Here is a 16,106-nt window from a genome sequence, read left to right on the forward strand (position 1 = left end):
TGAGCATTTTAAATGGTAGATGTGGTGGGAGGATAAAATAGTATGTTTTTTAATAATTCTAATACCTTTTAAATAATATAGAAAATAGTAGAACACATCAAAAATTACTCGATAAATCAAGTTAAGCTCTATGTTATTTGTATTTGTGATATGCAAAGTGGGAACATCATATGAGTAATAATGTAAAAGTTATAGGCAATTTACTCACATTCACTGTACCTGTCTAAACCTAGACAGGGCCTGTATACAAACTTGGTTCCCAAAGAAAAGGGGATTTGCAATTACTGGATATTCAATAAGATTATAGTTTTAGGTGCCCAACTTTGCATATGATGTTTCATTAGAAGACCTTGAAGTGAAACTCCTTGGCTAACTAGGAGAGATTGGCTATTCTTCTTGAAAAAATACCTGTTTTCTAGTAGCTAAAGCCAAGGGCGCCCACTACATGAAACTAGATAACCTCATCTTGCAACCACCCATAAACTAACTCACAAGTCCAACAACATAGTTCAAGTCTGGCCTAATAATGGTGATGTAAATCAAGATACCTATATTTGTTGGAAAGCTTTGTTTTCTCTAAGCAATAATGCCTCTAGAATAACAAAATGCCATGAGGTGATCTCACCACCTATATGCCAAAGAAATACCGCAACTCACCCAAATATTTCATCTCAATGTTCTACTTCAAAATCCTCCTGACATTATGTATAATGTCAGCGTCACTGTCACTAGTGATAATCACATCATCCACATAATTGACTAATAGCATGTTCCCTCTATCTATCTTTTTCAAATAAAGTGAAAAATATGCATTGGATATCTGAAATTCAATGATAACAAGATACTCCTTGATCTTGTTTGACCATGCTTTAGGTGCCTACTTCAAGCCATACAGGGCTTTGTGTAACCTACACACAAACGTTGGGTGTGCATCACTCCATCACCTAGTGACATCACGTAAACTTCTTCTTGCAAATTACCATGCAAGAAAGCATTCTTTGCATCCATATCATCACTCCATCACCTAGTGACATCACGTAAACTTCTTCTTGCAAATTACCATGCAAGAAAGCATTCTTTGCATCCATATCATGTAAAGACCAACCCTTTGCTATATAGCCATAGCAATGACAGCTCTCACATCTTCCAACCAGACTAAATGTCTCCTCATAGTTAATGCCATAGGTCTACACATAGCCCTTAGAAACCAATCTTGCCTTATACCTGTTAACTCAACCATCTATGTTATGCTTGACCTTATACACCTAGTTACATCCGATTGCCTTCTTTTTCTTAGGTAAAGGCACTAGTTACCATGTTGCATTTTCATTCAATGCTTCTATCTTCTCATTCATGGCATCGTCCCATTTTTAATTTCCAAGTGCCCGATCAAAACAAGTGGGATCCATCTCTTGTATTGCTTTTAACATGTAAGCGTAATGATGGGATGTATATCCATCATATCTCAACCTATCAATAGGGTATGTAACCTTGGTAGACCTGTATATACCTGGATCACTACTACAAGGTGTCGTCCAAACAGTCCTAGTTCTCCTTACACCAAGAGTAACCCCAAACAAAATACCAAGCTTCTCATCAAATCCTTCCCACTCGATCCCGAATGCACCAAGCCAAAATTCTCCATTTGTGAGTGGCGGGCTGATTTTTGTTGTTGCCACTCCTTTTTGTTCCATGCATCTTGGATGCACTTCCACCCCTCCTTTTTTGTTAACCCATAGGGAGGTGGGAGAATAGTCTTGTTTCATTCCATATTGCCCCTCACCTAGGATCTCTTGTTTTGGAGGAAATTCATTTATTCGTATGAAGACATTCCTCAGGGAACTACTTTGCATCAAGAGGGTTGGGGAATCTCTCATTAGAGGCAGTTGAGGACATAGTCAAAGTCCCAATCGGATTGCTACTCCCACCGCTTAAAGTGAGACTTATTATTATAGGTGGAGTTTGTTAGATGTTTAAAGTGCATCATGATTGCCATGCCAAACTCATGTATGAGAAATCCACCAGTAGGCCTCACCACATAGGACAAGTGGCTCTCTAGATTGAGTTCTGTGGAGGAGGAGAAGTGGCCCTCTCACTCTCACTCCCAAAACATTCACCTAGGCAAGAGCCTCCCCCACTTCTACTTGAGGACTTTCTATGTGAACTACCACTACCCCTAGACTGATGTGAATCAGACTGTGTAGGGGTTTGAGAAGGAGTAGAACGGGGAGGGGTTAGTAAAGGAGTAGTGCAAGTAGGGGTTTGAGAAGGAGTAGAATATGGAGTACTTAGTAAAGGAGTAGTGCAAGTAGGGGTTTGTAAAAGAGTATTGCAGGTTGTCGGGATAGCAGAGGAAAGAGGGGTTTATAGAAATTTTCAAGATTGGTTATGTTAGTGAGTTTTTGGGACAGTGATGGACTCCTTGGACCAAAAAGAGCTACACTAAGGCCATATTGGCTAGATAACATGACGGGGCGGCTTCTTTGAACACGGCCCTCGCTCGCATTGAGAAAAGCGATAAGGGCCGAATCACAAAGACATGGAATAGCTTGAGAGCTTGAGGCCTCGCACCATCCCTACATACACAACATAGAGCTCCTAAAGCACAATACCAACAAATTAAAGATACTCAAGGAGTACTGAAGTAGTAGGGTAACAGTTAATTTGCCTCACGCTCCTACTACTTATGTCTAAAGCTTATGCATAAGCATAAAGCTTGTACATAAGCTTATGGTTATGCATGAAGCTTCATGTATAAAGCTTATGGTTATGGATAAAGCTTCATACAAGAAGACTTTATGCATGCATATATAAGGCTTATGCATGAAAATAGAAAGTAAAGGCATGAAAATAACAAGAAAAAGCATGTAAATAAGCATGTGATCTCTAACCTCTCCTACTTCAATGGCGTGGGTTTGCTTGCTACTAGAATGGTTTGAACTCTTGGTTGGTAGGTTTCTCTACATTTAAAAAATCAAAAAATAAAAAACATAAGTTTAGAAAAATATTATTGCTCACTTTGTCTTCTCCTAGAAACACATTCACAAGAGATTATGTTAACAAGCTACAACCATGGGGATCTTTCCAATAGCCAAGCTCATAACCGTCAAGGTCTTCAAGCTCTACACCACCTTGGAGAGAAATTTCTCATGAGCATTGTCACACCAACATGTTCGAATGTGGGTCCCTATCCTTCTCTCACCTCACAACACTCATACAAGCTCACTAGCATGCATCAAAAAAGAAGATTAGAGAGAGGATTAGCATAAGAGCAAGACTCAACTTCACAATGGGAGAGTATGTTGTATTATGAGAGAAAGTAACTTATATACAAGAGCTACTGCTTCTACCCAAAAGTAATGTGGCATATTCTTTCTAGCCATCAAGGCAAGTGCCACTTCTGCAATGTGCCTGTTTCTCCTTTCTGCAACACCATTTTGTTGCAAAGTGTACCTGCATGTAAACTACCTCTTGATTTCGTGATTTCTCAGAAAATCGCTGAACTCATTGGAGAAATATTATCCCCCATGATCTTAGGCATTTTATTTGCATGCCTTTTTCTTCTTCACCAAGGCTTTAAATCTCTCAAAGTGAGCAAACACCTCACTTTTCTCCTTCATGAAATAAACCCACACTTTCCTAGTGTGGTCATCAATGAATGTAACATAGTACTTGTAACCTGCAATTGTTGCAGTCTTGGTCAGTCCTCACACATCTGAATGTATGATATCCAATGGCCTTGCAACTGACATGCATTTCATGTGGGAAAGCATGTTTGGCCTGCTTACCAAGCTGGCATGCTTCACATACTTTATACATACCATCAACCTTAAACTTTGGCAAACCTGCAACAATATTTCGGGTCTACATAGACTTCAACTGTACATTCACATGACCAATGCGCTTATGCCATATGTTAAGAGGCATAGACCAGATTCTACGAAGGTGTGCCAACCATCTCTCTCTTGTGTCTTGCTCTCTTGTGTGTGTGTGTTTGCTTGCTAGGGTTTGAAGCTCTCCCTCTTCCCTACATTCTCTTTATGGTATCAGATCCTGGTTCATGTGAGAGCTGAGGCAAGCAATAGGCAAGAACAAGTAAGGAAGGAAGCGATACTACATGGATAAGAGTACTATCATCTCTTTCTCCTTCTTGGTTTAGGTACAACACCCCCTCAGTAGCTCTGGGAGCTACACATCTCCGATTGTTAAGAGGCATAGACCAGATTCTACGAAGGTGTGCCATCCATCTCTCTCTTGTGTCTTGCTCTCTTGTGTGTGTGTGTTTGCTTTCTAGGGTTTGAAGCTCTCCCTCTTCCCTACATTCTCTTTATGGTATCAGATCCTGGTTCATGTGAGAGCTAAGAAGGCAAGCAATAGGCAAGAACAAGTAAGGAAGGAAGCGATACTACATGGATAAGAGTACTATCATCTTTTTCTCCTTCTTGGTTTAGGTACAACACCCCCTCAGTAGCTCAGTGAGCTACACATCTCCGATTGAGGAGCTGTCTTAGCAGGAGTGATACATCAGGGCAGGTATAAGGTCCTATTGGACAGAGTTTTTCCAGCCAGATTTGCATTTCGGGCACGTTACGGGTCCCATTTCATCACTGCATGATATTTTCGGTAGTTTTCTGGAAGTTGTGGGTAGAGAACTCTTTCTGCTCAAAATCTAGTTATTGCAGTGTAGCAGTGCATTTTAAAAGTGCAAACATGGTTTGCACATGTATTGTTGATACTAGGTGTATGTACATGTACTGTGGTCACATTTGGTGACACACAGGCTGTGCTGAAGTACCGCTACTCTACAATAGTACAGGAGATACTGTTGTATTATAGGTTGCATACAAAAGTTGTCTGTTTGTAGGTTATTTGATTGTTGCAGGAAAAAATGTCTGATGGAATTAATCAAATTGTTAGTGAGAAGCTGGATAAGAATAACTTCCATGCCTAGAAGTTCAGAATGACCAATTTCCTAATGGTGGATAAAGGATTTTGAGATTATGTAGAAGGAGACAATAAGGAGCCTCTAGATTTATCTGAGGAGAATGCCACTCAAGAAGATATAAAGGCATTCAAGGATTAGAATCAAGGTGCAAGAAAAGTCATGTACTGGCTTTCAATTAGTGTCACAGACACTATGATAGGACATATATAGGATGCAAACACTCTAGTAGTTGCATGGCAGAATAATCTAGTTCAGATGTTCCAGACTAACACAAAGGCAAGGAAGTTGCAGTTAAAGCAAGAGTTGCATTCTATGGAAAATAAAAGCATGTACATCAATGAATATGTCTTAAAGATCAAGGGCATTGTTGAATCCCTTGGGTCTATCAATGTATTGGTGGAGGATGATGATATGGTGGTGAGTGTCTGTCTCTCAATGGGCTTGGCCAAGAGTACAAGCCATTCAAGAACTCCATTGCAGTTAGGGAGAATATTCCTAAATTTCGGGACTTGATATCTATGCTGATCATAGAAGAAAAGGCTTTAGGTGAGGATTCTTCTTCACAAAGCAAGAACACATCAGAACAGGCCTTCTACTCTAATTCAGGTAGAGGTAGAGACCTAGAGGCTGTGGTCAAGGCCAAGGTGGTGGCCAACAAGGAAATCAAAATTCTCGACAACGATAGTCCAATGATTCACAACAGCAGTCATATACAGGTGGAAGAGGCCAGTCTAGAGGTAGAGGTAGCCAAAGAGGCCGAGGTGGTTGGCAAATAAATCAAAATGCAAATAGCATAGATTGCTATTACTATGGCAAACGAGGACACATGGCAAAGGACTACTACAAAAAGCAGAATGACATTAAAAGTGGGAAGTTATAGCAAGGCAACTATGCATCATCTAGCAAACATGGAGGTGGATGACAGAAGTGAGCAACTGTTTGTGATGCAGCACATGCTTAGTTTCATAACAACAGGGGATGTGTGAGGATCTCAAGATATATGGTATGTAGATTTTGGTGCCTCTAACCACATGACCATTCATGCTGAGTGGTTTGGAGATATGCAGAAAATGGAAAAACCAGGTTATGTAGAAACAAGTGATGATACTGCGCATCCCAGTGTGCATGTTGGTAAAGTGCCATTGTCTATGCAGGATGGCAAAATTAAGTACTTGATTGATGTACTTCATGTTTCGAATATTACAAAGAACCTGGTTTTGTTGGACAGATGGTTGAGCAGGGTCTGCAAGTGAGGTTTAATCCTTAAGGATGTTTTGTGGAAGACTTCAAAAATAAGTGTCACTTGGTTGCAAAGGGTAACAAAAATAGCAGGATGTTTACTTTGGATGTGAACATGCCTGAGATAAAGGCAGCCATGTTTGCGCATGAAATAGCTATCACTGTAGATATTAACATATGGCATAAGTGCATTGGTCAAGCTCAGCAATCATTGTGAAGTTTTTGCTAGTTTACGCGTTGGAGGCAGTAATGCCCATGGAATTTGTGGTGCCCAGTCTGAGAGTGGCCATCCGAGAAAAGCTACCAATGGAAGAATCCCGAGAGCACAAAATACAAGAGCTCCTAGCCTTAGAGGAAGAAAGACAACACAGTTCGCTACATGCTGAGATAGTGCAGCAAAAAGGAAAGCCTAGAGTGATAGGCATCTCAAGCACAAAATTCATGGTGAAAAACTTGGTTAGTCAAAATTCCTTTACATTAGAAACCTTGGATTGCATACCTTTTTCCAAAACATTGAATGACTTCAAGATGAGAAAGTACATGGGCCAATCAATAGTAGTCACACTAAAAGAAGAACAAGCGGAGGACAAGGAGCTAGTCTGGAGCATCTACTGTGGCATGATCTCACTCGTCACTCATGAAAATTTACGCGAAAAACTCAGAAAGCAAAAAAGCCACCGAAGAAGTTCGCAAGGATGTCCAGTCCACAAACCAAACAAGGCCAGGTCAACAAAGAAGCGAACAACCAAGTGTACGCCATCCAGATCCATGTTAGCAATGCAAATGGCCACGATGTCGACATAAGTGACTGCATGGAGGACAACTGTCATAATATCATTAAAAGTCCACATGCAACTCGGGGGTTTCACTAGATATAAACTCTGTATATTACGTGCATTCAAGACCTAATTTAAAAACCCCTTATCTGTAAAGTTTTCATGAATAAAACACATCCTTTCCTATTCAATCTATAAATACCCCCTTTAAATGATACCTTTTGTATGTAAAAAATGTGTAAAAAAGGGATTTTAAAAATCTCTTATGTTGAACCCATGTGCTACACTTACATATTTATGAGTGACTCCCTCAAGACATGCAAGCAACGGTAAGGCGAGGAGGCGGCGAGCAAAGTTTAATGCCTTTAAGCCAAGACGGCGAGAAGGATACAAATCAAGGGTCAAGTCACATCAAAAAGTGGAAATCCAAAAATGAAAACGCTTCAAGAGAGGAAGGAAAGAGAAAAGAGCATCGCAAAAAAAGAGCACAAGGAGCCAAAACGTGCACATTCTCAACTTGCTTTCTTGCTCACAGCTTTCTCACCAATTCACAACAGTTTCTCAGAAGACAAAGCCATGCCAAAAATTAGCAAGACTCTAAGGCCAGAGAAAATCCTTTGTATACTGAGATGATGGTCCTTGACATGAGAAAGAAGGAACATCAGGAGTTGCGAGGAAGTGCGGCTTCAAAAAGCTGTTGACTTGTCAGTGGGAGGACCTACAAGACCCTGAGGATGGGGACAAGCTGATGAATCAGTTTCTGGAGACAAACATTGTGCACATGGAGGTGAAGGAGTCCATAAAAATCTCAAAGCTCGCACTACATTATACACTAGGGCTACTGATAGATGGTGCACTAAACACTAACATGAAGCCCAGGGTAGAGGAAGAGAACCTAAAGACGAGTAACATGCACCAGGTAAAGGAAGTTTATAGACGAGACCAGAGAGAACAATTCATCTTTTTCTTACAAAATGTGATATTCATGGGGAAGTGAGGCGTTATAGGTATATATTTTATCATATTTTTGATGAATTAATAATCATAAAAAAATATGCTTGATTTAATGTGTACAGGAATCAGCTTAATGGAATGTGTGAATGTGCACAAGATTATTATGTGTGCAAATGTGCACAAAGTTATTTTATGTAACAAGGCCCATTAGCAATTATATTTGGGCAAAGGTTTTCATATGTATAAACCTTAGGAGCTTTCATATGGTTAATAATATGTAAAGCAATATCCAAAAGTGGAAAAATCAAGCCCAATTTGTATGCACATCTATTATTAGCTCCTTGGGATATTTTTATAATACAATTCTCTAAATACTCATGTCGTGGAAGTGGAGCTACACGGCATGGGAGGGGAGATCACACCCAATCCTATCTTGATAGTGATGTTGTTCTATTTCTCTTTCCTTATGTTATGCTATGTTATTTGATTTCAATTTAATTCAAGTCTTTGTTTTACTTTTTGATGTATTTTGTGAGTTTTTAATTATTTTTTCAAAAAAGGGTCCCGTGACAGTGGTATAAGATCTTTAGTTTAATTCAATCTTCTTAAAGCTAGTCAAAGACTTGTGGATAAAGAGGTAAAAAAGATAAAGGCACAAGACACAGGGTAAAGCAAGGTGAAAAACCACTAGTGGATTTGTAAAAACCACCAAACCACCTTTAATCTCACTAATCCTTTTCATAATCCAGTTGTACGGATCGAATCAGCAAGAGAAGGAGCATAGAGAACCATAGCAAGATTGCTAAGCCAGGGGAAGTGTCTGATTTCTATAATGGATGGATCTAGGAGCTTCTCAAATCAAAAATCAAATCGTTTTTCTCACAACCACAATTGGATTAAATATTAATCCTCTCCCTCCAATTCAAGAAAAGGTGGCCTACTTGATTTGCTTCTTTGCGAAATTGGGTCGGTACGTTCTTCTCCCATTATGATAACATGATATATATATATATATTATATTGTATAAGACCTTCTTAAGCCTAAGATTTAAGGCGTAAAAATAATAATTTTAAAAAAGCTTTTTTTTTCATATATGTTAGTTGTTAGCTGTGAAAAAGCAACAGGCTGATTTGTTTTAAGGGGCGCGACAGTTTCCACCTGGGCGATGAGCTAACAAATTCTCGGCGCAACGTCTGAAATTTCCCTTCTTTTCCCCAAAACGTGCGCTGCAGACTATTATTATTATTATTTTTCAGACATTGAAGTGCCGCGTGATTGTTCGCGGAGAGGCTTGTTTCAAAAGCCTGCACACTTTAGCTTTAAACCTTTAAAAGCTTGTTATAAAAGCCTTACATTAAAAAACTTATAAACCCTCTTTAGCTAAGTTATAAAGCTTTCAAAATCTTTAGATCAAGGTCTAATTAAAGCTTTAAAACTGGCTTTATCTTTCCTTTATTTTTGTCTACTCTTGGTGTTTTCATTTTGACCAAAGCAAGCTATATTAGTTGAGAGCTAATAATATGGGTATCTCTAGCTATTAAATCTTATCTTCTAGAGTTATATATATATATATATATTAAAGAGCTTTAAAATTAAGCTTTGTAATAAAAAGCTTTACTTAAACTTTTAGCTTTATAGAGAAAGAGAAGAGATTAGAGCTTAGAGTTTAAATCTTACATGAAACTTTAGTTAAAGCTATAAAAAGCTTTAATTTTCGGGTGTTTTTAAGAGAAAGCGAGAGCCTTATGCACTCCTTTATTTGGGAAGCTTTTAGGAAAGCTTAAACAAGCCTTGATTAAGCTTAAATTATAATAAAAAGCTTAAAAATTTATAACTTGAAGTATATGTAGAAGACACTCATACCACTTAAGCATTAGCTTCAAGCGAATTCAACACCAAGGATTACAAGGAAAAGAAAATTTGAGCAAACTCAAGATTTTCAAAGCATTATCCAACGCTCAACATCAAAACTCTATCAACAATGTCTCATACTTTTGTTAAGACGACTTACTTTTTTGCAGATTAAATCAAGGCTTCCTAATGACACTACTTACTCTTTGACATACGAGCTTCCGACTTCTTATTACGAATTACGGGTGAAAGCTAAGTAATAATTACACTTTCTAAATTTTATAAATTAGCAATTGAAGTTTGATATTGTATTATGGATTGAAACTAACCTACAGACTAGTATATGCAAAATCTCTAATGATTTACCAGTTAAGTATTCACCTTGTGTAATTTGATTACTTGCATAAAATAAAAATTATTATTTATCGATTCGTTTTCTTCTTACTTATATTTTGTAGTCCAACCCAAGTAAATTTCTCCATTTTCATCAACAAATTAAAACTTCACATATGCTTGTGATATTTGTGTCCTTTTAATGATGTATTTTGTAGCAAAGCTATCCGACACTTGCAAGTAAGTTGCTATCCTCCATAACTTAGTAAATAATTATTGTAATAATTCTATGTATACTTTATCTTTTAGACAGTGATTCGAACACTTTCCAAGTAAGCTTCTCATTTCTAATCTTACAAAAGTGATCATGCTCAAATATTTATTAATAGAACTTCAAACCATATTACTATAAGTTTTCTTTCTTATAAGGACATAACTTAATATAACCCTAGTTAGGTTTGGAAGAATAATTATATTTCGATTCATTCACATTGCTTTCTCATTTTCCTCAATGCATAGCAATCGCTTAACTCAACCTTATGATTACTAAGTTTCAAGTTTATTTCAACTTCGACTGCAAACTAATCTTTCATCATCTAGACTTGTTTACTTAATCAAGATTGTTAGAATTTCTAGTCATTCATATTTATATTTTTGCTTAAACTTTTGATGTATTGAAAAATCAAATTTATCTATTCTTCATTTACAATCTCACACCCTCTGAAATAGCTTCTCAACTCAAGGTTAGTATTTCCTATTCATATCTCTATAATCAATTTATCTTTTATAATGTTAAGCTTCTCATGAATTTTATTTAACAATTCACATCTCTTTGGAGTGTCAAAATGCTTTTGACAGATAATTTCAATGACACCACAATGATGGAGGTATGTATATATTCACTTCCTTTTGTAAAACTTCCTTTGAAAAAAACCTTTCTATAATAATTTTACAACCTAAGAACCTAATTAATAAACCATAGATTCAACATTAAGATTAGTTCAAGTTCAGTAACTTAAATAAAATTTCTAGATAGAGAAAATTTGTGTCAGAATTTAAGTTTCAGAGAGAACTGGCCACTGACCACTCCACCTTAAACTTCTATTCTGAAGGAAGTGATGTATGTAATTAATTTGGTGGTATGGGACATCATATTGGTTTCATATAATTACTCCAGAAATATTTATGTTTTCTATCTTTTACCATCCTATGTGTGTATGTGCAACGCGCCTATGTGGTATGGGACACTTAGACTTGTTATACATATGTTCATTTGATTGGTTCATTGCATATGCATTATGTGTAGATCTAGTCTTCCACACCAATCATGAAGCCATCCTCTCATGCATTTATGCAGCTGTATATTGGGGATACCTGTATATAGCATGCATGTGGGCCTCCACTATTTGTTTCAATTGGTTTGTATGGAGGGGTGATTCCCAGGTTACTTACGCCTGGCAAACATGTGTGTGGCATTTATCTGAATACTTATGGGTTGTCTGTATCTCAAGACGATGTTGGGATGAATTGATGTGTTCAATTAATTGTTTAACTAACGTGGATAGTGTCTATGAGTATAGCTAATGAGATATGCGAGGGTACCGATTGGATTAAGGTGTCGAATATGGCTGGTGGATTGAGCGGTGGTGTGAAGATGGCGATCAGTTTTTGTTGAACATGTATTAGAATTTTATGTCATCTGTAACCTTTCATATTGTTTTGTGTATCTAATTTATGATTTGATGATGAGTGCGAGGACCACCAGTTTAGGTGTCACACGAGTTTTTATTGTTGCAGTCCATGTTCATCCGAGCGTCTGAGCCATGCCTTCTACCCTTGCGCCATTCTTGGTTAAACCTCTAAGTCTGTTTATGGTATTCCATAGGAACCTCTGAGTTTACCTTGCAGGTTATGACATCGATACCTACGAGCATAATCTTGTTATTATAGCATTTTTCTTTTACACAGTTGAGGATAGTTGCTTCCTCAAACGGGAGCACCGTTACTACAGGTATATATTTTATCATATTTTTTTTTATGAATTAATAATCATAAAAAAATATGCTTGCTTTAATGTGTGCAGGAATCAGCTTAATGGAATGTGCAAATGTGCATAAGATTATTATGTGTGCAAATGTGCACAAAGTTATTTTATGTAACAAGGTCCATTAACAATTATATTTGGGCAAAGGTTTTTATATGTAAAAACCTTAGGAGCTTTCATATGGTTAATAATATGTAAAGCAATGCCCAAAAGTGGAAAAAGCAAGCCCAATTTGTACGATGCACATCTATTAAAATAGCTCCTTGGGCTATTTTTATCAATACAATTCTCTAAATACTCAGGTCGTGAAAGTGGAGCTAAACGGCATGGGAGAGGGGAGAGATTGCACCCAATCTTGTCTTGATGGTGATGTTATTCTATTTCTCTTTCCTTATGTTATTCTATGTTATTTGAATTCAATTTCATTCAAGTATTTGTTTTAATTTTTGATATATTCAACTCATTCGAAAAGATGACTTGGATGATGAAGAAGAACGACAGAAAATAGCCCATAAGGCTAGCAAAAAGAGAAAGCATAGAGTGGATGAAGACCTATTGTAAGACCTGAAAGAAATGAAGAAACAGAAAGCAGAGGAAGAAAGAAAATGGTAACTGGTGGAGAGAGAGAAGCAAGAAGTTGCAGAAGCAGAAAAGAAGAGAAAGATGGAAGAGGACAAAAAGAAAAAGGAGGAAAAAGAGAAGAGAAGAAAAGAGGAGGAAGAGAGAAAGAAAAGAGAAAGAGAACAAGAGAAAAAGAGAGAAGAACAGAAAAAGAGAGAAGAGGAAGCACATAAGGGAAAGATGTCTGCAGGGGCAGAACTTTTTGTACCACTAGAACTACAATGCATGTACATGTTTATCTCTAGAGAGCACTATCCTTAGAATATTTACCTCTAGAATGCATGTACATTTTTAGGGTTTTATCTTGAAGTAAATTAGGCTTAGCCTAGGTCCTATTTGCAATGGGTGAGTCACAAAAAAATGAATCCACCTAATCTTGGGATTTTTTTTGCAATGGGCGAGTCACAAAAAAAAATGAATTCCACATAATCTTGGGATTTTTTCAATTCTAATAAACATGCCAAATATGTGATTCAATGAGTAATGTGTGAAGAAAGTAACTTTATGATGAAACGTTTACTAAGTGTAGAGCCTCGATATTATCATGATATTTGGCCATTCTCATATAACACCCCTCCTCTAGGTTTTTCAAAGCCCAAATATGTATTCTTTTTTATGATGGCTTCTCTATTATATTTATGAGATTTTTGGTGACCACTATATAGCTTATAGGGTCGTTGTATATGAGTTTTTTTTAGTGGTCCTTATATAGGTCATGATGATCTTCGTATGTAAAACGTTTTGGTAACCACATTTCCGTATAGTCTATTATATTCATGAGATTTTTTAGTGACCGCCGCGATATAGCTTATGGGGACTTTTGTATATAAAGCATTTTGGGCACCACATTTTCGTGTAGTTTTCAAATGTATTGTTTTTTGTGTATAAATATGTTCATTCACAATTCTAATTATCATTTTGGCCATTTATAAAATTTTCAAGCTTAGAGAGAGAGAGAGAGAGAGAGAGAGAGAGAGTAGAAGATGATGAAGTCTATGAGAGAGATTGGGTTTCTGATTGAATTGGAGTGGGGATGTGTGACTACGTCCAACCTATTGTCTTAGGATGAACCCAACAAGGTAGTAGTTTTGCTACACTAGAGTGAAAACACTGCACAATTTGTTTATGACTTGGTGATGTAAGTCAAGTTGTGATCATTGATGTTATGATACTCATCATTCGTGTCCCAAAGTATACACTTTGGCAGGACATTGGCATTGGATGATGAGGTTATTATGAGATTGATGAGAAGATGTAGGGAGATGCGTGGCCCAATATGGGTAGGGAAAATGTGTAACCCAATATGAAAAGGTAAAATATTCACATTCCACTTAGTGGGTGATGGAGGAGCTGTGTTTGGGGATATGAGTGTCAGCCCCTACGCTTCCAAGATGGGTGAGGCTACTCGTCTCAAGAAAGTGGAGCTAGGCGAAGCCCCCACTTATAATAAGGCTGATTACATGTAAAGACCACCGCTTCCGTCCATCTAGAGGCAGTGTGTATAGACGCTCTTGCATTCTTGGCTTGCGTTCTTGCTGAGTTGATGGATCCCAGAGCCAGGCCCTACGCGTCTTCCAAACACCACGAGAGAGAGAGATACGAGCCTAGCGACCTCAACTCCTCATCAGGTGAGCTTCTCCTTCTTCTTCTGCACACTCGTCGACAGCAGCAGCAGCAGCATCAGATGATCCTTTCTTTCTTTTTCTGAGTTTAAGCATATCTAGCCTTCTTTAAAACACGGCAAGTCTGTCTTTTAATTTGCTGTCCACTTTAAGAATCTTAATCAAATCACGGAGAATTGATCCTGCCTATATCTTAATTCTAAAATATCTACTTAGAACTAAGGTTCTTGCTAATTTTCCTAAAATAAATCAAGCTCTTAAGTTCATCGCTTGTAAAATAAATCAAGGTTCTTAGCCTATGCATCCTGAGGTGCCCACCAAGGTCTTTGGGTCGGTGCAGATAATGATCAGTTACTGCACGCGGAAGGAACATACACTTTGAATGGCGGGAGCTCTGATGTGTGGGAGAATCTGAGGGAGATCTTTGAAGACATAGATGCCCACACTGGAGGGTAAGCAAAGCAAAGCATCACATGCATGGAAATGGTACCACTGTGTCTCTTTCAAGAATGATAGATGGGAAGGTTTCTTCTTCTTCTTCTTCTTCGTTTGTGATGCAGCGGAGAGAGCAAACAGATTCTCAAGAAGCCCATAATGAAGCTACGCCGCCTGTTGGAAATGCACACCAAGCTGCGTATCCTTTTTCGCACAGTCGGCAAGGCCACACAATCGTCCTTAGTTATATGATCATAATCGAGAGAGAAGGTCTGCAGCTGGTGCTTGCCCTTGACACGTCGTGTAATTAATACAAGGTGCGGAGGAGCTCACCCTTGAAAAGATCTTCCTTGGACTCCGTATCGAGCGAGAATGGTACCTCCGTAAGCTCCAAGCGATCGAGGTGCCTCCTCCTTCCTTCCTTCGATAGCTCTTCATGATTTCTTGTATTATGCCGATAAAATTCAGCTTCATTTCTGTGCCCTCTTGTTGATGTGTTTTTGCTCACCACCTCTCTCTTCTTGCTCTGCACCACAGGTGGCCGTAGGGCCGCCGCCACCAGCTTCGCATACACAACCATCTCTCGAGAACCAATCCACAGCTTCACCCTCTCTCTTTTTTACCAAAGCAATCCGCACCGTCCTCTATGAAGACAACGAAGATTACACTCTTGTGGGATCCAAGTGGGGTTAATTTGCCTATCTCAAGGCTAAAATGAAAACTCTTGAGAATGTGCGCCAATGGTGCCAGGTGCACCCGTTGTGTGCAATGTGGCTCCAAATATGACGTTTTTGAGTTGATTCATTTAATTAAGCATGGACATCCATGGAATATATTTCTGTTGAATTTCGAAACATAAGCTAACACTTTACTACCAAAATCCTGTGGATTTGGTGACAAATCTCCTCGATCTACTATACACATTATACTATAGTGCTCTATTTGGTAACAAAATAAATAATCTCCTCTATACTCATTTTATATAATGGTTGCAGAGAGAAAACATGCTTTTGGGTTGGTAACAAGTCTCCTCTATAATTTTGGGTCTCTAAGATATAAACTCATGCAGGACGGAGATGGAGAGCGATGGTGATAGGGTTCTTAAGGCTGAGGATTTTTCCGTTTTATCTAGCCCTAGTCCTTTCCCTGGTGAAGTGCGTCTTTTCATCTTTCTCTTGAAGGGAAATTCACATCATTTGAGGTCTTTTGTAGCAGTCAAACTAGAGGCCATATGTGAGCTGATGATATTGATCCGGCTTTGAATGGAAGAGGATTCACGGATACTT

General features: G+C 38.1%; 1 protein-coding gene across 1 annotated transcript; it reads left to right on the forward strand.

The window, feature by feature from the left end:
* Positions 1-14,272: 14,272 nt before the first annotated feature.
* Positions 14,273-15,522, forward strand: LOC147612906 (uncharacterized). The gene is made up of 5 exons (XM_086782129.1): positions 14,273-14,391; positions 14,726-14,837; positions 14,946-15,019; positions 15,138-15,223; positions 15,358-15,522. The coding sequence occupies exons 1-5, from the start codon at positions 14,307-14,309 to the stop codon at positions 15,511-15,513; spliced, it is 513 nt and encodes a 170-aa protein (XP_086638255.1). The 5' UTR covers positions 14,273-14,306; the 3' UTR covers positions 15,514-15,522.
* The last annotated feature ends 584 nt before the right edge of the window (positions 15,523-16,106 follow it).

This window comes from Cibotium barometz, chromosome 44, assembly GCF_041138505.1.
Source record: "Cibotium barometz isolate CiBa-2024 chromosome 44, ASM4113850v1, whole genome shotgun sequence".
NCBI lineage: Eukaryota > Viridiplantae > Streptophyta > Polypodiopsida > Cyatheales > Cibotiaceae > Cibotium > Cibotium barometz.

Bases quoted from the DNA above. Each gene is read 5' to 3' on its own strand.
- LOC147612906 (XM_086782129.1), top strand. From the start codon at position 14,307: ATGGATCCCAGAGCCAGGCCCTACGCGTCTTCCAAACACCACGAGAGA. The intron at 14,392-14,725 runs GTGAGCTTCTCC...GGGTCGGTGCAG, and splicing joins CGACCTCAACTCCTCATCAG to ATAATGATCAGTTACTGCAC. The intron at 15,224-15,357 runs GTGCCTCCTCCT...TCTGCACCACAG, and splicing joins GTAAGCTCCAAGCGATCGAG to GTGGCCGTAGGGCCGCCGCC.